General features: G+C 43.7%; 1 protein-coding gene across 5 annotated transcripts in view; it reads right to left on the bottom strand.

Moving 5' to 3' along the window:
- Positions 1-20,225, bottom strand: part of AMPH (amphiphysin) — a 185,798-nt gene that overhangs the window by 51,129 nt on the left and 114,444 nt on the right. For all 5 annotated transcript variants that reach the window (XM_045003580.1, XM_045003582.1, XM_045003579.1 and 2 more), the window contains exons 9-12: positions 17,395-17,477; positions 14,551-14,692; positions 9,272-9,400; positions 3,693-3,806 (exon numbers count right to left, since the gene is read on the bottom strand). In XM_045003580.1, coding sequence (XP_044859515.1) covers positions 3,693-3,806; positions 9,272-9,400; positions 14,551-14,692; positions 17,395-17,477 — 468 coding nt within the window. The remainder of the gene's footprint in view (positions 1-3,692; positions 3,807-9,271; positions 9,401-14,550; positions 14,693-17,394; positions 17,478-20,225) is intronic.

The raw sequence follows: 20,225 nt of genomic DNA, 5'->3' as shown, positions 1-20,225 counted from the left end.
CCTATGGGTAGGGCTTCCCGACGTAGGTTTATGGTTCCTAAGGGTTGGGCACTTGTAGCTAGGGTTAGGTTACCTAAGGGTAGGGCACTTGGAGCTAGGGTTAGGGATCCTATGGGCAGGGCTCCCCGCCCTAGGGTTCGGGTTCCTATGGGTAGGGCACTTGGAGCTAGGGTTAAGGTTCCTAAGGTTACAGCACTCCACCGCTGAGTTAGGGTTTCTAAGGGTAGGGCAGTTGGAGCAAGCGTTAGGGTTCCTATGGGTAGGGCACCCCCCCTAGGGTTATGGTTCCTAAGGGTAGGGCACTTGGAGCTAGGTTCAAGGTTCCTAAGGGTAGGGCACTTGGAGCTAGGGTTAGGGTTCCTATGGGTAGGGTTCCCCGCCCTAGGGTTAGGGTTCCTAAGGGTAGGGCACTTGGAGCTAGGGTTAGGGTTCCTATGGGTAGTGCTTCCCGCCCTAGTGTTAGGGTTTCTATGGGTAGGGCACTTGGAGCTAGGGTTAGGGTTCCTATAGGTAGGGCACCCCGTCGTAGGGTTAGAGTTCCTATGGGTAGGGCACTTGGAGCTAGGGTTAGGGTTCCTAAGAATAGGGCGCCCCGCCCTAGGGTTGGGGTTCCTATGGGTAGGGCACTTGGAGCTAGGGTTAGGGTTCCTATGGGTAGGGCACTTGGAGCTAGGGTTAGGGTTCCTATGGGTAGGGCACTTGGAGCTAGGGTTAGGGTTCCTATGGGTAGGGCACTTGGAGCTAGGGTTAGGGTCAGGGCCGCCAAGGGGTGGAAATGGCTGAGAATCCCTTCTCTGGCTAGAGGCTCCTTTTTAATTTTTACTCACCCGGCGGCGCTCCAGGTCTTCGGCAGCACTTCGGCGGCAGGTCCTTCACCCGCTCCACATCTTCGGCAGCACTTCAGCAGCAGGTCCTTCAGTGCCGTCGAAGACCTGGAGCGAGTGAAGGACCCACCTCTGAAGATTAGGAGCGCCACCCGGTGAGTACAAGCCCCACGTGTTTTTTTATGTGTGTTTTTTTTTTTTAGTTATCCCTGCTGGGGCCCCATTGAAACTGTTCAAATTGGGCCCCACACTTGCTAAAGCCGGCCCTGTCCTCCCCCACAATGTAATAATCTTTCCCAATCCTTAAAAGTCCACGATGTGAAGGCAACACAACTCTGGCATTTCAGCAGAACTATTTCCCCCAATTCTACTATTTTAAAAAGCACAAAAATTAAATTCCACAATAGTGGTCTCAGGCTGATGGAGATGTCTGTAAGCACACTCAAATAGCATTAGCTTGACTGTTCAGATGCAAAATACCAACTGCCAAAAGAATTTAAAGTAACATTAACTCTAAGGGATATTATCTCATTCCCATCTGAGGAAAAGGTGGATTTAAGATGTTAAAATCAGGCACTTGTGGGTGATATGGAGATTTGACAGCTGGGATGTGTGTAAGGACTGCATGCTCTGGGAGACAGGATACCAGCAGGACTCAGAATGAAGATCAGAATGTTTCTCTGGCTGGGTTTATTAGCTGGGGGTGATAGAGACTAGGTGCTTGTGGGGTGCATGTGTAATAATTACTGTGGAGAGAAGGGACAGAACACAGAGGGTGGTCTGGACTGTGAGGTGTTGGGAGGTGGGAAGTTACTGCTGGAAGAGTGGGGTAGGCAGAGGGAGAATAGTCCAAGGCACTTGTGGAATGAGGGTTACAGAGATGGAAAGGAGGTAGGGGCAGAGAGGAGAGCAGATGGGGCACTGTTCAGGGTCTGTTTGCAGTTGAGGGAGTGTGGTGGGAGAATTAAATGGCAGGTTGGGAAGGCATTTGGGAGCCACTGCACAGAAGACTATGTTTATCTTCAGTACACTGCCTCAGTGCAGTTTACTGAGAGAGAAAAAACAAACCACAACAAGAACACCGAATGATCTAGAAGACAAGGGGTTGGAGTAAAATTAACACAAATTCAGAAAATGCACTTAAAGCGGGAACTCCATCCTTAGCGCCCCCCTTCCCACCAGTATTACAGGGCTCTCCAAACACTGAGATTGCAGATTTCATCCAGTTACATCTAGTCAGAATAGTGGATTGTAAGTGAATTGTAATCCTCAAAGATATCCTCCAAGTGGGGATAGGCACAGAGCCATGTCTCACCCACACAAAAGATAATCCCCTTCTGCATGTTATTGGGGGGAGGGGCGGAGAGGGAATGCCTCCTATGCACCTATGTGGGAATACACAGACAATGTACATAGTCTCTGTTTAATAGTTCTCCATATTTCATGTGGGCAAATATTTCATCCATTGCAAAAATAAAACCTACTGTAATTTGTACATTACGCTGTCAGCACTCGAATGCTCTTTTATGAAAGTTTCATGTTTTGTGTTTAATTCTCCCATTTCTTTAATCACATTCAGGATTATTAAATGAGGAGCTGAAAGGGCAGAGCTCGCAGAGTAAAAGCTGGCATTTTCTGTCAACACTGAATGCATACCGGTAAATCTAAATCCAAGGATTCTATTTCTTACAGGGAGGGGAATTAAATAACAAGCAGGATGTGACAAAGCTCCATGATAATTAAACATTGAAAGCTGCAATGAGAAATCTGACTTGGAGTTTGAAGTGCTGATAATGTGATGTTTTTCTGTCCCCACATATATCAATGGAAATCACCACAGATCTATTATATAAACAGGCGTGCTCACCAAATAAATTAATTCACAGAGAGAAAGATCAGCAGAAAAACTAGATTGTCTCAACCACCTGGCTTGTCTTCTCACTCTTATACCACTGTTGAGCTCCTGAACAGTCGATTTAGACTCTAACTACATTACAGTTCAAACCTTGTCAGGTGAGAATCACACTGAAACGCGGTCCTTGCTAGCAGTGTATTAACATGGTTTCTCTTCCTGCTGTACAAGAGGGAAGTCCATGTTTCCAGAGAAATTCTTATCACCTGACTAGCAGTAAGTATATTTAGAAAGGATTCTATTAACCTTATTTAGTACCAGTATAGAAGCTTAAAATTGCAGCTTCACTAGGTCAAGCCAGCAGAAAGCCAGCAACTTCTATATCACCCATAATTCTGCTGAGGGAAGCTACCTTTGGTCAACATGGCATAGATCGTTATACAGTACAGAATAATTCTTCCCTATAATATCCCACATGAAAACATATGAGATCGTTTTATTTTCTTTTTCTTATAGTCATAACTAAAACAGATTTTTGAAAAAGAAAGCCAATCAGGTCGAATTCTGTATTTAGTACAAAGACTCCATCACAGCATCGTGGAAGTATGCTGCCCCTATAACACACTGAGTGTCTCCAGAGCCACAGTCAGTCATAGCTGGATTTTAAAAAAAAGAACCTGTCAGCAAAGCAGGCTTGGGAAGATTACAACATTTTTTCTGATTTATTCTATGGTTTGAAAAAAGGTATAATGTCAGAGTCAAAGCCAACAGTTACAGGTGGCTGCTCTCCTTGACTATAATCTCATGTTAGCCTGACATTTCTCTCTCCTCTCCTGCCCTATCATCAGGTTGTACTGGTATTGCTGAAGTAGGAAGATGGATGGCTAATGAGAACTCAGGGAGATCAAATTTTTCAGAAATTGTAAATCCATCATTCATTAATTCATGAGACAGATGTTTGTTACCAAATTCAGCACACTCTATTCCTGTATAGCATACCTCTAGCAAAGAAATACCTGAGACATGGGTGAGTGGGTTAGGGTTATTCCTGTTGATACCACTTCTGGCTTGAAAGGGTCAAAGTCCAGATCTAGCAAACATTCCTCTTTCTTAGCTTCAGGAGCTTCATTCTGTTGGAGAAGATATGCTCACTTAAAACTCATACAGAAACCACACTGTACAAGCAAAATATGAAGGTCTCCCATCTACCTGCAACCACAGGGAAAAAGTTCTCTAAAGACTTCAGAGAATTCTCCATACAATTCAAGGTTCACGACTGCCAGCCCTGATAAAGCTATAGGGTAAGATTTTTTTTTAAAAGCCAAAGAGATTTTGATGCCTAATTCCCATCAGGCATCCAACTCTTTGGGGTCTTTGGAAAATCCCAACCATAATGCTCGACTGTTTGTGAAAAGTTAACATAAAAGGATAATGAATACCTGTGAATCAAATTTCACTCTAATAAATGTCTGTGACTCCAAACTGTAGAGTCATTCACAACCCTGCTTAAATCTTGCTACAGTGACCTGTCCAAAGTCTCCATTAACTACTGTAGCACCTTTCTTATTTGCAATTTATAAATAATCAAGTAAGGGCCTGATCCCAAACTCAATGGAGTCAATACAAACATCAGACTGTGTGTGAACAAACATGAAAAAATAATTAGAATACCACATCAGAAAATGCTTCTTTTCACTAATTTCAGTTACAGTTTAGATTTAAATATTTCTCATAACTGTCTAGTAAAGAATCTTAGTTTTTGCAATGAGACTTCACTGAGGCATTTGGTTTTTAAATGTTGGCAGAAAAGTAGGTAAAGAAACCACTGGTTATTTACATATTAATTGTGGCGTATGCAAGTTACTGAAGTGTTAATTTGCGAGGCTCTGCTGTATTATTTTTAAAGGAATTCAGGTTAGCCACACCATTGTGGCGAATGATAAAATACTACACCTCTCTGGTGGCTAATAGTCTAAACAGATAGGTCCAGCGTTTTAAAATAGTTAAGGGTAAAAACACTGTAAATGAACTCTACTACTGGGAAATGGCAGTTTCAGATGTGTCTAATTAGTTAATTTCTCATGAAAAAAAACTGACCTACATGCACAAGCAGGTAAATTAGGTGCATAAATTATCTGAAAATCAGGCTAATCATATTTTCTATGAATTCATACACTTCATTTTAAAGCTGTATATACATAGAATTTGTAGACTTATATTCAATGCAAGGAATTACACTGCTAAAAAATATCCCTCTGATGTTGATTTTCAGATGAACTGGCTCACAGTTATACATGGAGGAGTTCCAGTTAGGTTTGAGCATAATCCTATGTCACACAGATATACTGAAAATATAATAGATAACATGACTCAGGTAATTAACACTCCTCCTCACCCCCGCACACACACTAGAATTATATCCTTTGTTAAGATTTGTCAAGTCAGCTTGTCAGCAACATTTAGATTTTATTACAACATAATCTTGAGGTCCTAGCAGGGCTGGCCTTACCTACAATGGCGCACTGGGTGAGGCTAAAGGTAGAGGAGGGTTGGGGGAAGTGGAGCTGGGTGGGGGGTGGAGCTTGGCTGGGGGCAAGCGGAGGTGCAGGCAGAGCGGGAGATGGGGTGGACTGGAGCTGGAGCTGGGGATGGGGGAGGAGCTATACTGGAGGTGGAGCTGGGCAGGGTGGCAAAGGTGTAGGCGGCGCAAGGGATGGGGCAGACTGGAATTGGAGGTGGGCCATGGCTATGAGGTGAACAGGGCTGGGGGGGTGGAACCAGGGTGGGGGTGGGGTTGGCGGGAGGCTGTTATTGTGACACTCTTGATGCACGGCACCCTGGGCAGTTGCCCCGATCAACCATCCATAAGGCCAGCCCTGGGCACTAGCACTCATATATTTATACAGCTTCATGAAATAACTCAGAGTGTTAACCAGCATGTAATCAGAAATAGACTGAGTACAGAGAAATTAATTATCTTTTACTGAGTCTTGGGAAGGAAGCTGTTATTTATGAGAACTGAAACAAATGAGTGGGAGTCTCATTTAATCCCTGCAAAGTGACAAGGTGAAGTATCTGTTGTGATAGGATATGGACTGTTCAAGAGATTATTACATCATCAGCTACCTTTAGGCCAAAATGAACAGCATGCTCATTTTAACTCTAGAAAAAAACATCTCAGAAGAAAGATATAGTTTAATTTAGATACTGAATTATATGAAAACTTAGGAAAGTGGAAAAACTCTAATAAAGACGTAAAACACATAGAAATGTCTAAAAAATTACTCTGTATATTCTGTAGATTATACAGAACGGGATGAAGAACGGGATGAAGCATGAACAAACAATGGCATGATCTACCTCCAAGAAGGCTTGAACTGGGAGTGTATTGCAAAGGCAAGATTGTGCCTGTCTAAGCACAAGTGTGCAAGGGAGGAGGAAGATGCAAGAAATGTAGGCACCCATGCTAGGGATCAGCATGATATGCCCTTTGACACCCTTTCAGTACAAAGACTATGTAAGCCCACTGTCAGTACTGGCCTCTCCAAAACAGATATAAAGGGTGGACAGGTCCATTGCTTTGCTTCCTCACCAGGAAGAGTCAGTGGAACTAACTCAGTGCAGTGGGGAGTGCATGCTGTAGCCTCTTCAAGCCTGACTCAACAGCCATGCTCCCCAACCCTCACTAGAGCTCTGGGAGGCATTGCATGTGAGATTTTCAAAAGTGCTCAGCATGCTGCTCCCACTGAAACAAGTAAGAGTGTTCCCACTCACTGCAATGGAAGCAGCGTTAGGCTAAAGCTGAGTATTGTCAAAAATCCCCCCTCACACCTGCTTCATCTCTCTAACTAACGTATTTGGCATCCAGAAATGACAGTGATGGGAATAAGCATGAGAACGGCTCATAATCATTTTCTATTTTGTTTATCTGGCAGTTGAAATCCTGAAAATAAAACAATAATGTAAACAGCAAAAAGTATTATGCAAATATTGCAGTGACACCTAAAATCTCTAAATTGTGTCAAATACCTTCAGTATCCCAACCTAACGCTGTCTGAAGAGAGGGGTGTGGGACTAGGGAAGAAGAGAACACACATAACAAAGCAACAAAACGCAATTCTAAACTATCACCTTCCTCTGCTCTCCCAAGATGCCAGTTTTCTCTCTGTCTGTCTTTTAGTCAATGGGAATTAAATGCTTTCCTGAAAAGGGATGGACATAAGCATGTCCTTATCTACTTTCCTGAATCAGAGCCCTAAATTTTAAACTCTCTCAGGAAGGACTGTCCTTATTTTTACATCTTGTGCAGCACCAAGCACACTGTTGGTGCTTATTAAACAAACAAACAATGACCAATCATCATAATGTTTTTTTTCCCCTTGTGCTGGAGGGGAAAGGAGGCAGCATGCTCTGAACTACTGAAAATCCTTTTTGAATGTGCTACTAGCGCAGCATGGCACCACTCATCAATCTGTGGCTTTGGTGTTTCTTAACAACAGTAAAAATGCCACTGGAAGATTTAATAATTGTTTTAAAGCTCTGCACCAGTAGAAGGTTTTGTGGGCTTGATGGCATTCAGACCACTCGGAACTGACTGCCAAACCAACTGGAGTAATACACAATATATAATGTAAAAGTGTATGAGAGGCGAGTATGCTTTCTACTCTTTTCATTTATTATATTTTCAATAATTACTTCCCTTATGTTTACCCCAAATTGTTAGTTACATTAAAGACCCTTTACACCATCTGGCAGTGCAAAAGGGCCTTGAAGGTGGTAGAAATGTGATTGACCTTCATTCAAGGCCCCTTTACACCATTAGATCTTAGTGTAAATGAAAATCAGGCCCACTGCTTTCTATCAATCTATCTAGACAGATTAATATTTAATGCAGGTGGTTATATTCAGGAACAGGTTAGAATGGCATCTTCTGTGTAAGCCAGACTCACTTTCCCCTGCAGTGATAAGTCCACATGAACTCAGAATGTTGTGGTGCAAGGCACCCGAAACACTCACGCTGTCAGGGCCCCCATAGCCTACCTGCAAAGGCCTCACAGTTAGTGGTTTTGGCCCAGGAGGGGTGTGTGGCCGTGGTAGCCAAGGCATGCACTGTTTCACTATATCCCTCTGCCAGCAAGGTCCCAGACAGATTTTTTCCCCAAATCCCTAAGTGGCCCCCTCACAGATTGAACTCACAACCCTGGGTTTAGCAGGCCAATGCTCAAACCACTGAGCTATTCCACTCCACTCCACTCATAGACAATTATAAGGGGTTGTCTCTACTACAAGTGCTACAGCAGCACACCTCGTGCTGCAACTGTGCCACTGTAGCGCTATGGTGTAGATACCTACGACAGCAATGGAAGGGGCTTTTCCATCACAGCAGTAAATCCACTGCCTCCAGAGGTGATACTATGCTAATGGAAAAATTCTTCCACCGACCTAGTTGTGTCTGCAGTGCGGTTCGGTCAACCTAACTACGTCACACAGGACATGACATTTCTCACAGCCCTGAGTGATGCAGCTAGGTTCAAGGTGACCTAAATTTAAGGTGCAAGCCAGGTCTAAATTAATGCTGTCTTCACCAGGTTAGAATCCTTGCAAAAGGTGGCATTGCATTTTTGTAAAGAAAATTGAAATATTACTTGAACTGAGTCTGGAATCTAATTTTGTTTTTCTTAATTCTGTTTACACCCTCTTGATCTTATATAAATGTAGGTGAAAACAATAACTCTCAAACACATACCACATTAATTCATACATTTTATATTTGTACACAGCATACCAGACCTAGGCTCAGATTTCAGACCATTTGTACCTATAATTGCAATGACTGTGCCTGCAATCACAATAACTAAGTGAAATTTATGCATGAACATTTTGCACAACTGATTTTTGTTATAGGTATTTGAACCTACACCATTTTTATTTTATTTTACAGTATAATTAGACTAAGAAATCAACTTATCTTGTACAGTGCACTGTTGTGTAATTAATATTCACACAGGTCAAAACCAGAGAAGTACCTGATTCAGTTGGGGATGCTTTGCATGAATACATGCATATATATTTTGCTTTCACTACACACAGTCATGGAGAAATCTGCACAAAAACATAACTGAAATCACAGAATGTCACCCTCCCCTCCCATCTCCCGCTGCTTTCCCCAGTCAGAATCAAGAGAGAGAGATTTTTTTTCCTCCATGATTTTGTTGGAAGCCCATAAATTAGCCCAGGATTGCTCAAATGTGTATTTTGGGATATTTGGAAGCATTAGGCTTTAAAAACAAACAAGACTGAATTTTTAATGAAACCTGAAATCAGATGAGTGTCAAGTTTAGTTACAAACATTTCACAGGCCTTTTAGTTGTAGCCGTCTTCAGCAAATCGTATTTTTTCAATATGCCGTCACTGCCAATCCTTTTGAGAATGAACAATATGTATAACTCATTCAATGATACTGTAAAAGATCAGTGTTGCATGCCCTCTGCACTCAGAACCCCAACTGACATTAACAGTAGTCCCCCTCTTGGGGAATTGGTGGATTTGCAAGATTAGACTCATATTGTAGCAACCCATCCTCTCTGAGACTGACCTGTGAAGGAGTCGTCACACTGATTTCTGGTACAAAGTTGTCCTCAAAGAAGCTGATGATGTTCTCCTGCTGCAGCTCCTTTGTGGGTGTGAGTTTAGGCATCGGTGGGACAGGAGGCCCTTTCCTCAACTAGGCAAAGAGCAAAAATGTCACGAAGTAAAACCTTAAGGCAGGTATAATGGAATTAATTTTAGGTTTTAGGTAGGACTAAAATAAACAGTTCATCTTAAATATTTTGAGGTTAGATTCTGATCTCAGTTGCTTTAGTGCAAATCTGAAGTAACTCCACTGACCTCCGCAACTCCACTGTTGTAATTCAGATCAGAAACTCACTGTCTGACTGTTCAAAATCATCTGGTTTGAGGGAAGAAAACATTTTTAAAAATAAATCTCTTGCATCTACAGGGACTCCAGTTGAAAGGATTAATACGACAGCATTTCTTGGCTGAAGATTCAAACGATTAGGGTAATAGGCTGGAAGACACTTCACCTGCAACACAGTAGCATCATTTGCACTGCAGTGTTGCACAGAAACTTAACTCTCTCATTACTTGTTTGCTTAAACTTTCTTCAGTTTATGTCATTTTTCTGACTCATGTTCACCCATTATTTAAGGCTAGTAATGTTAAGTAGCTGGCAGGACTGGGAACTAATGTCCTTTTTCCCTAAGACTAAGGGAATGTCTATGCTGCCCCGGAGTTTGGACCATGGAGGTGTGAATAGCAACCTGTTCCAAAGTGCTGCTTTGTAACTCCCCTGGGTGGACGACAAAAGGTGCCAATCATCTACATCAAAAAGTTTTTCTTGGCTGTGGCTTCTTATCCAATAGAAAATATGTAAGATTTTCTTTATTTAAAACTACAAGCAAGCAATCCAGAATGAAATCAATTAAAGGCCAGTGATTTAGCCTGAAGTTAACTAGACCCTTTTGGTAGGCTAGGTATAATACTGTATATATTACTGTTCAAGAGGAAACTTGAGTGCCTATAGAAAAATCTTATTTTACCCTTGTGCTATTATACTCTAGTTTGACATAAGCTGCATAACCCGGGCTTCACACTCACACAGGATTTGTTAAATTTTGCAGTTACAAAAGTTATTTGCTGTGGTGACATGTTTCAATGTGAAATAATCTATTGGTAAATAAATATTTTGGAATTTTCTGTTTTCCAGGGAAACCATCCAGTATATTGTCTGGGATAGAGTACATTCCCACAAAACTACATTTTTTTTTTAAAAAAGTAATCTTTTTACACTTATAATTAATTTTAGGGGGCTACAAATTTCAGATGCAGCCATCTTAGGCTTGTGCTCTTGAAATCCTCAAATATGAAGGAATGAAAAATAGCAGGTCTTTTAGGACAAGTTTTTAATCTTTGTCTTGTGGGTCCTGATTCAAAGCTGAGTGAAGTCAATGGGAATCTTTCTATTGACTTTCTGGGCTTTGCCTCAGGCCCTTAGTGCAGAATTCCATCAAAGACAGGCAAACAAAAACAAAGATAGAACTCATGGTCCTGAATCAGTAAAGCATCGTGCCTCTAATCAGCAACAGCACTTAGTATGTGCTTAACTTTAAGGACACATTTATGTCCCATTGTTGTTAATGAACCTACTCACCTATGTAAGTTAAACATAGGTGTATGAGTATTTGAAGGATTGGAGCTGATAGCATCACATATGTATTTTAATCACATTTTCTCTCTTTTAAAATATATATAATATATGAATTTGTTCATACTTTTCTACAACCACTGCAAATTCCTACATAAACAACTCTGGAGTGCATGGATGAGGCTTAAAGAGGAGAAAGTGTTATTTCAGGACAGAGGGGAAACTTTAGGTCAGAGAAAGTTTGTGGAGTGTCAAACTATATTAAGCATTTGAGAATAGAGGGATGGGGTAATATAGAAAACTATTTCCCCTCAGCATCCCATTAGCTCAGGGTTGGGCAAACCTTTTGGCCAAAGGGCCACATCCGGGTATGAAAACTGTATGGCGGGCCATAAATACTCACAAAATTGGGGTTGGGGTGCAGGAAGGAGTCAGGGCTCTGGCTGGGCCTGCAGGCTCTGGAGTGGGGCCAGAAATGAGGAGTTCAGGGTGTGGGAGGGGGCTCCGGGCTCGGGTAAGGAGTTGGGGTGCGGGATCAGGGCTCCAGCTGGGGATGAGGGCTCTGGGGTGGGGCTGGGGATGAGGGGCTTGGGGTGCAGGAGGGTGCTCCGGGCTGGGATCGAGGGGTTCGGAGGGCAGGAGGGGGATCAGGGCTTGGGCAGAGGGTTGAGGTGTGTGGGGAGGCTCAGGGGTGCAGACTCGGCCGGCGCTTACCTCAAGCAGCTCCCGGAAGCAGCAGCATTTCCCCCCTCCAGGTCCTACATGGAGGCGCAGCCAGGCGACTCTGCATGCTGCTCCGTTTGCAGGCGCCGCCCCTGCAGCTCCCATTGGCCATTGTTTCCCGGCCAATAGGAGCTGCATGGGCAGCGCTTGGGGGAGGGGCAGCATGCGGAACCCCCTGGCTGACCCTAAACATAGGAGCCAGAGAGGGGATATGCCTCTGCTTCCGGGAGCTGCGTGGAGCAGCCGCCAACCCTGCTCCCCAGCTGGAGCGTGGGAGCGGGACAAGCCCCAGGCCCTACTCCCCAGCGGGAGCTCGAGGGCTGGATTAATTCAGCTGGTGGGCTGGTTGTGGCCTGCGGGCTGTAGTTTGCCCCCTCCTCCCGCCCCCCCGCATTAGATCCTCAAGTTTAACTATCAACATGGCGTTAACCAAATCAAACAGTGTTGACTTAATTGACACCAGGAATTTTTTTCAAAATTCCGTTTTGCTGTGTGGCTGAAATGAGAAATTATGCAACATTTCTTAAAATCTGGTAATATTTGTCCTTTCTTCATCCTGATCGACTAAAGCATTTAACGTACATGTATAACTAAGTATTTGCGTAGTCCCATTAACTACCTACTTTGTTAAGTGCTTTACTGGATAGAGTCCTTAATGATGATGCACCCATGAATTCTGTGATGATAACTGTGATAAACAGCATCAAGCAGAGATGGTAGAAAAGATAACATTCAGGGTCTACAGTCAGGAACTAACAAAGTCTAAGGACGTCTACTGTACAGTCAGAGGTGAAAGTAAGCCGGTGCGGTCCGGTACGGCGTACCGGCAAGAGCCAGTACGCCGTGCTAGACCGCACAGCCTTCCACGGTGGGGATTGAAAGGGCTCTGGGCTGCCCACGGTGAGGGAAGGGATAGCTCAGTGGTTTGAGCATTGGCCTGCTAAACCCAGGGTTGTGAGTTCAGTCCTTGAGGGGGCCACTTAGGAATCTGGGGCAAAAATTGGTCCTGCTAGTGAAGGCTGGACTCAATGACCTTTCAAGGTCCCTTCCAGTTCTAGGAGATTGGTATATCTCCAATTATTACCTTTATTTAAAGGGCTCAGAGCTCCCCGTGGCTGCGGGCAACCCAGAGCCCTTTGAATCCCAGCCGCGGCTCTGGCGGACAGGCAGGGGCCAGGATTTAAAAGGCTCAAAGCTCCCCTCAGTGGCAGGATCTCTGGGCCCTTTAAATCCCTGCCCCAGCCCTGCAAAGCTTGGGGTTCCCCCCGGCGGCTGGAGCCCCAGGCCCTTTAATTTGCCCCTGAGCCCCGGGGGGCTCCCAGCCACCTCTTCAGCTGGGAGCCCCTGGTTGATTTAAAGGCCCTGGGTCTCCCAGCCACAGCTGGTGCCCATGGGCCTTTAATTCTTGGGAGGTCACGCCTCTTCCGGATGAGGCCATGCCCCCTCCGGCAGTACCGGTAAGTCCTGTAAGTTACTTTCACCCCTGTGTACAGTAGGTCTGAACAGCATTGTTTCCTGCACTGAGGAGAATCTGGTGGTAGACAGCACTACACTTTTCCAGATGTAACAAGCAAGCTCTGATGACACATTTCTTACAACGTGACACAGAAAAAGTGACAAAATAAATCAAATCATATTTATTCTTTAGGAAAGGAAACTATAATCCCTCTGAATCACAAGGATAAAAATAGACATGGTAAATCCATAGTTTGGACTAATACCTAATACGATATCCATGCCTATGAAAATGTAAAAAACAGTCATATAAATCTTGGACAAACCCTCGGATGATGTAAAGCAATGTATCTCCAATGAAATCAATAGGGCAACACTGAATTACACCAGCTGAGGATTTGGTCCTTCAGTGCTGCAAGTAGACTGTGAGTTAGAGGCAAGCAGTCTGATTCTTATCTCACTTACACTGATGAGAATCATGCATGACTCCATTGACATCAAACTTCTCACTCTAGTATAAAATCAGTATAACAGGACAATCAGGTCCAATAAGTATTTTGCCAAAAATTAGCACAATAGTACAGTATTTGAGCTACCACAATTATTCCTTATCCCAAGGAAAGGAAAAATTATGGTATCTCAGATAGCACTGTGTGGTGACAACGCTTGGTTAATGTTGACTTTTTAATGACAATGTTGTGCGTAAATAGTCAATAATAAAAGAAAATGTAATCTACAATTCTATTTTTGTATTAATACACATACATGTTTTTAAAAGTTTTTCATATGGTAATTTATGTGCTAGATCAGGGGTAGGCAACCTATGGCACGAGTGCCGAAGGCGGCACGTGAGCTGATTTTCAGTGGCACTCAGACTGCCTTGGTCCTGGACACCAGTCCAGGGGGCGTGTCTCTGCATTTTAATTTAATTTTAAATGAAGCTTCTTAAACATTTTAAAAACCTTATTTACTTTACATACAATAATAGTTTAGTTATATATTATAGACTTATAGTAAGAGACCTTCTAAAAATGTTAAAATGTATTACTGGCATGCAACACCTTAAATTAGAGTGAATAAATGAAGACTTGGCACACGACTTCTGAAAGGTTGCCGACCCCTGTGCTAGATAGATCTAATTCCCATGAAAACCCTGAATATGTATCCTTTTAAAGGTTTTATTCATAAGTATCAACACATACACAGTTCAATCAGCACCACTTTCTAGTCTCAATCTATTCTCCCATCACCTGTTATTAAGATCAATTTCAACAAGCACCTGCAACAGGGGAACGAACAGCTGGGGCAACTCATGGTGTCACAGCCCTTCCTGACAAAGCTGCGTCAGTGTGGCTCACCATCACTCTTCATTTTAATTTAGAAATCACTCCTCCTGAACTCCAGCATTCACCACCCAAATGTAAATCTCCCACAATAGCTCATCTACATCTGTGTAAGAGGCCTGCTCCCCAGGTTAGCTTTGCTCTTACCTGTGAAGGTGATTTAGGCCGAGCTGGTGCAGGAGATGAAACAGGTGCCAGTGTATGATTGGGACTAGATGAAGGGCTAGGCAGGGGAGAGGCCTCCTCAGGGGGTGATGGTGTTTTCGCAATACGGAGTGGACCTGAGTCACTGAATGAACACGAAGTAACAAGTTCTGAATATATCATGAGGCTTCACTGACTTTATACCATGAGTTACATTTCTGAACCCTTTTTGAAATGTAGGTTTCTAACTCTATAGCCTCAAATAATGATATTTTTGACACAATAGTTGAAATGCATCCCTGGCATCAGGGATGTATTTGGCCCCTTATGTAATTAAATAACTAAAACAGTGAATAAACTGACACTATAGTTCATTGATAGGTTTAAAGGAAATTCCTATTTTCTAGAGGTTGTTTTCTAGAACATCTACTGTTCTCGTGCCTATATCTTCAAAAAATAAAGTCCTTACATTTCAGAAGATTCTGTATTTGAAATGATTTCTCATGTCAGTTTGAAAGTATAATAAAATGTGAATGACAATTATTGTCATTAACTCATTAACCAATTTACTTTACACAGCTCACAATCTAAAAGGCTCCAATGAGATACAATCCCAGTTCAAAGCTCAATAATAAATATTAGTAATCAAACAGAACAACAGCTATAAGATGAAATTTATTCGAAAACCTAAGTATACTACTAATTATAGGGCCACATTTTCAGTTGGTGTAAATCAGCATAGCTCACTTGATTTTGTTAGCGCTACATCAATTTATACCAACTGGATCAGACTCAAAGTCTGAGGGACATTTTACTGTCTAAAGATTTCTAAAGTCTAATATTGAAGAAAACAGATTTTTCCTTCTATAATTAATGAGCCTACAGTCTACAGGGTTCTATGAGTAACAGGAGAACTGGCCATACATATCTTTAGGGAGAAGTGAAGCATTACATGATTGAGGAGACCAGCCACAATCATGTTCTTAACACTAAAGCAAAGCAAATTTATTCTTTGGCAAGAATATATTTTAGCTCACACTCACCACCTTTTTCTGTGGAAATATTTAAAAAAAAAAGGAATATGCAGTTATTAAAAAGATCCTTCCTATCTATTTTATTTCCCGTCAAGGTAGCGTATTCAATGACATGCCCCTTTAAAAAAATGTGTTTTCCTTCTCCCACCCTCTGAAGAAAAGCTCAAACTTCATTGTGTTCTTTATTTACTTCTTAATAAAAAAAATAACTCTCTTATCCTGAAATTACCCTTTCCTGCGTTCCTGAACAAGCTTTTGGAACGGCAGTAAAAAAACGCCCTCAAAGAATCCATCCAGGTTTGACACAAGATCTAGTGCATATTGGGACATAAGATATTTCAGAGTGTGCACTGTAGTGAATTTTATGCAGGCTTTCGGCAAAAGAGTTAGACTCAAGTAAAGCTGTTGGTTCTTCAGCTTAATGCTGAATCTTAGCATAACAATAAAAAGCTTCCAAAGTAGGGTTACAATAGTATTCACACAACAACATAATGTAGTGATACCCCCCAAAAAATATTGTGTGTCATACTGGAAGGTCAAAAATACAAGGTTATTTAAATAAATTAGAAAAAAGCCCATATTGCATTAACCACTCTCTCTTCTGGCAAGAGTAACTTGGCAAAGGAAGAGCAGGGGAAGCAAGGGTGTATTTGTAGGACCACAGCTGGCCAGAATACGGGTATATATTAATGCTAGTTTTAAAGTATTTTTATGGAAAATTCCTAACGGAAAGTGTGGTTTCTGTAAAATCAAAGTTTCTGCAAGTGCATCACGGGAGGTGTAGTCCAACCAAGGAAGTCCATAGGGAAGAATGGGGACATTAAGGAACTCCCATGAGGCACTGTGGCAGCTCTCACAGATGCAGATTAATGTCGAACAAACCCAAAATGAAATGTGTGGATAATTCTGAATAGACATTTTTCTAACCTTTGCATTTTGTAAAAAGTTCCAGTATTTCAAGTTTTCCTTCTGATTTAGGGTGAAAACAAATGTTGAAATATTGGAATCTCCTTTGGGACAGAAATTCTGTTTTTTGATCGGCTCTAATTAATGCTAATGTAACACTGTTTTAGGGGCAAATTAGCACATTGGTCAAAATTTAGTTCCACAATTGCTTATGCAAGGGATGATGGTTATAAATGCAGGAATTATATATTCTGTCTCTCTAAAACTTCATTTTTTTTCTATAGATCAGTACCATTCTTTTTATACTTTGTGCCTTTTCATCCCATCATCATTATACAACTGAAATCAGAAAACACATTTCTGTCTACGCCAGGCAGAGAGGCAGGAAATCATGCTGTGTGCAAAGTAAAAGTCAGGAGATAAAGGATCAGTATCACTAACCCCAAGTGTTCCAAAATCATGAGCTAAGCTCCCATAAAGCATAGAAATAATTTTGTATTTTATATATTATATATATATAAAAAAGTTTGGGGTGGGGTTCTTTTAATTTGCCTTTCAATTTTTGAATCTTTAGGGGGCACTTGAGCCGTGTACTCAGGCTTTCCTCAGCAACCATGAGGGTTAAAAACAGACTTTGTTTTTAATGAAATCTGAGATTCTCATCTACTCAACATGGCTTCAGGAGCCATGGCTTTAAATAAAACACCATGTATTACAAGACTTGTGGTAAAATAATTAGACAAGACAACACTGTTGTATATTCCACCTATAAGAATGCAAGGGCCAAATCCTTGGCTGCTGCACATTGGTGTACATAGATGAAGGTGTAGCAGTACCACATGCTATAGGTGGGTTGACTATTTTGGAAAGGTGAAAGCCCATTGTAATTTCATAAACAATTTATTACCTGGGTGCTCCTTGGATGGTAAAGGCCTTGTCAGCATGCTGATCTCCTAACTTGGTTATCACCTCATACAGTTTGTGGCATAGCTGAGAAGAAAAACATTTCTCTATGAAATGTGATATTAGGTTAAAGGTTACAGTATTAGATAAAAGTACAGATGGTAAGCCTGGTTTAGAAATTGCTGACTTCTCTAAAACAACATAGACCTCTTCAGATATACCATAGTGACATGTTCATTTAGGGCCTGATTCAAAGCCTACTGAAGTTGTGATGATTTGGAGAGTCTATGTATAATTTATTCATTATGTATATGATTATGAATTCCATGTGTTACTCTAACCCGCAATGTGTAGTGAATGAGCCATGGCTGTCAAGGACACACTTGCATATTCACACCCTATATGGATGAAGCTATGGAACAAATAAAAGAAGTTGTTAACATGAATGGCTCCCATTCAAATGAGAACAGCATAGGACATTGGGTTGTCTGAAGCCTAGGAAAACAAGTTTTCTTCAACTTCTCTGCAGCGTTCCTTGGTTTGAAGGAATGGAATTTTCCCAGAAGCAGGACAAAGAACCAAGTTACTAGTACTAGCTTTTAACAAACACAGACTGAGTGTTTGGGGTATGTCTACACTACGGGATTATTCCGATTTTACAGAAATCGACTTTTGGCAACAGATTGTATAAAGTCGAGTGCACGCGGCCATAGTAAGCACATTAATTTGGGGGTGTGCGTCCATGTACCGAGGCTAGTGTCGATTTCCGGAGTGTTGCACTGTGGGTAGCTATCCCATAGCTATCCCATAGTTCCCATAGTCTCCCCTGCCCATTGGAATTCTGGGTTGAGATCCCAATGCATGATGGGGCCAAAAATTTGTCACGGGTGGTTATGGGTAAATGTCGTCAGTCAATCCTCCCTCCGTGAAAGCAACGGCAGACAATCATTTTGCGCCCTTTTCTCTGGATTGCCCGGGCAGATGCCATAGCATGGCAACCATGGAGCCCATTCAGCCTTTTTTCACTGTCACCATATGTCTACTGGATGCTGCTGACAGACATGGTACTGCAGTGCTACACAGCAGCATCCCCTTGCCTTTGCAAGTTAGCAAAGACGGTTACCAGCCCTACTGTACCGTCTGCTGCTGTCATGGGTGCTCCTGGCTGGCCTTGGTGAGGTCGGTCGGGGGCACCTGAACAAAAATGGGAATGACTCCCCAGGTCATTCTCTTAAGTTTTGTCTAATGGAGAGTCAACCCTGCCTAGAATATCAGGCAAGCCTACTAAAGAACCAGAGAGGCAAAGAGCCACTCCAGGTCAGAGCCCCAGACCCTGCAGAAATGATGAGCTGCATGCCGTTCTAGGGGTGCCCCTGCAACAACGCCACCCGTTGCTTCCCTCCTCCCCCACCCCTCCTGGGCTACTGTGGCAGTTATCCCCCCATTTGTGTGATGAAGTAATAAAGAATGCATGAATAAGAAACAACACTGACTTTATTGCCTCTGCAAGCAGAGATCAAAGTGGGGAGGGCAGGACGGCTGGCTTACAGCAAAATAGAGTGAACCACCATTCTGCACTTGCTCAGCCTATAGCTGAAAATGGGAATCTGTGATAAGTACTAGGATAGAAGCACAGGCAGGACTGAATCTCCATTTGTGTGTGGGCCTTTGGTTGACACTGGTAAAATACAAAATGTCCCAGGATATGTATGTTGGGGGACAGTTCTAACCAGGAGCTTAATTTTTTTTATTTGCAGCAAAATGTAGAGGTCTAAGTATCTGATTGTGAGCCCTGGTAGCAAGGGGTAGGCGCAACCAGGGGTGAGCTGGAGCCGGTTCACACCGGTTCGCGCGAACCCGTTGTTAAATTTAGAAGCGGTTTTAGAACCGCTTGTTAACTGGCTTCCCTGCGAGGGAAGCTTTGATTGGCTCTGCCTGGGAAGCCTGTAATTCCTCCTCCCGGCCGCCGGGGGGTGCTGCGCTGTGCTGCGAGAGCCATGTGAGCTGCCTCCTGGCCCTGTTGCTGCTCCTGCTCTTTGAACCTCTGGCCCTGGGGCTCCTGCTGCTGCCTGGTGAGTCCCCGGCTGCCTCCTGCTGTTCCCAGCCCCCCCCCCCGTGTGAGTATCTGCGCCCCTCCCCCGCCTTCCCTGCCCCCAGCCAGCCCCTGCCCACAGCCGCCTCCTGCCCCCAGCCAGCCCCAGCCAGCCCCTGCCATCTCCTGCCCCAGCCACCCCCTGCCCCACCCCCTGCCCACAGCCGCCCTCTGCCCCCAGCCGCCCCCTGCCCACAGCCGCCCCCTGCCCCCAGCCGCCCCCTGCCCACAGCCGCCCTCTGCCCCCAGCCAGCCCCTGCCCCCAGCCGCCCTCTGCCCCCAGCCAGCCCCTGCCCCCAGCCACCCTCTGCCTGCAGCCCCTGCCACAGCCACCCCCTGCCTGCAGCCAGCCTCTGCCCACAGCCGCCCGAAGCCACCCCCTGCCCACAGCCACCCGAAGCCACCCCCTGCCCACAGCCACCCGCAGCCCGCCCGTCTGCATCACCTGCCCACAGCCAGCCCATGTCACTCCCTGCCTCCAGCTAGCCCTGCCCCACGCCCCTATCTGCAGCCAGTCCCACATCCACTGGTGCCCTGCAGTTCCCAAGGCAGTAACCCTGCACACCTGCTTTAATGAGGGGGGGCAGGGAGCAGCTGGGACCCACACATGTGCACACCCTAGAGTGACCAGACAGCAAGTGTGAAAAATCGGGACGGGGGTGAGGGGTAATAGGAGCCTATATAAGAAAAAGACCCAAAAATTGAGACTGTCCCTGATCACCACCCACACATGTGAAACGGAG

The sequence above is a fragment of the Mauremys mutica genome, chromosome 2 (genome assembly GCF_020497125.1).
Source record: "Mauremys mutica isolate MM-2020 ecotype Southern chromosome 2, ASM2049712v1, whole genome shotgun sequence".
NCBI classification, from domain to species: domain Eukaryota; kingdom Metazoa; phylum Chordata; order Testudines; family Geoemydidae; genus Mauremys; species Mauremys mutica.
This window is presented reverse-complemented; position numbering and strand designations above follow the sequence as displayed.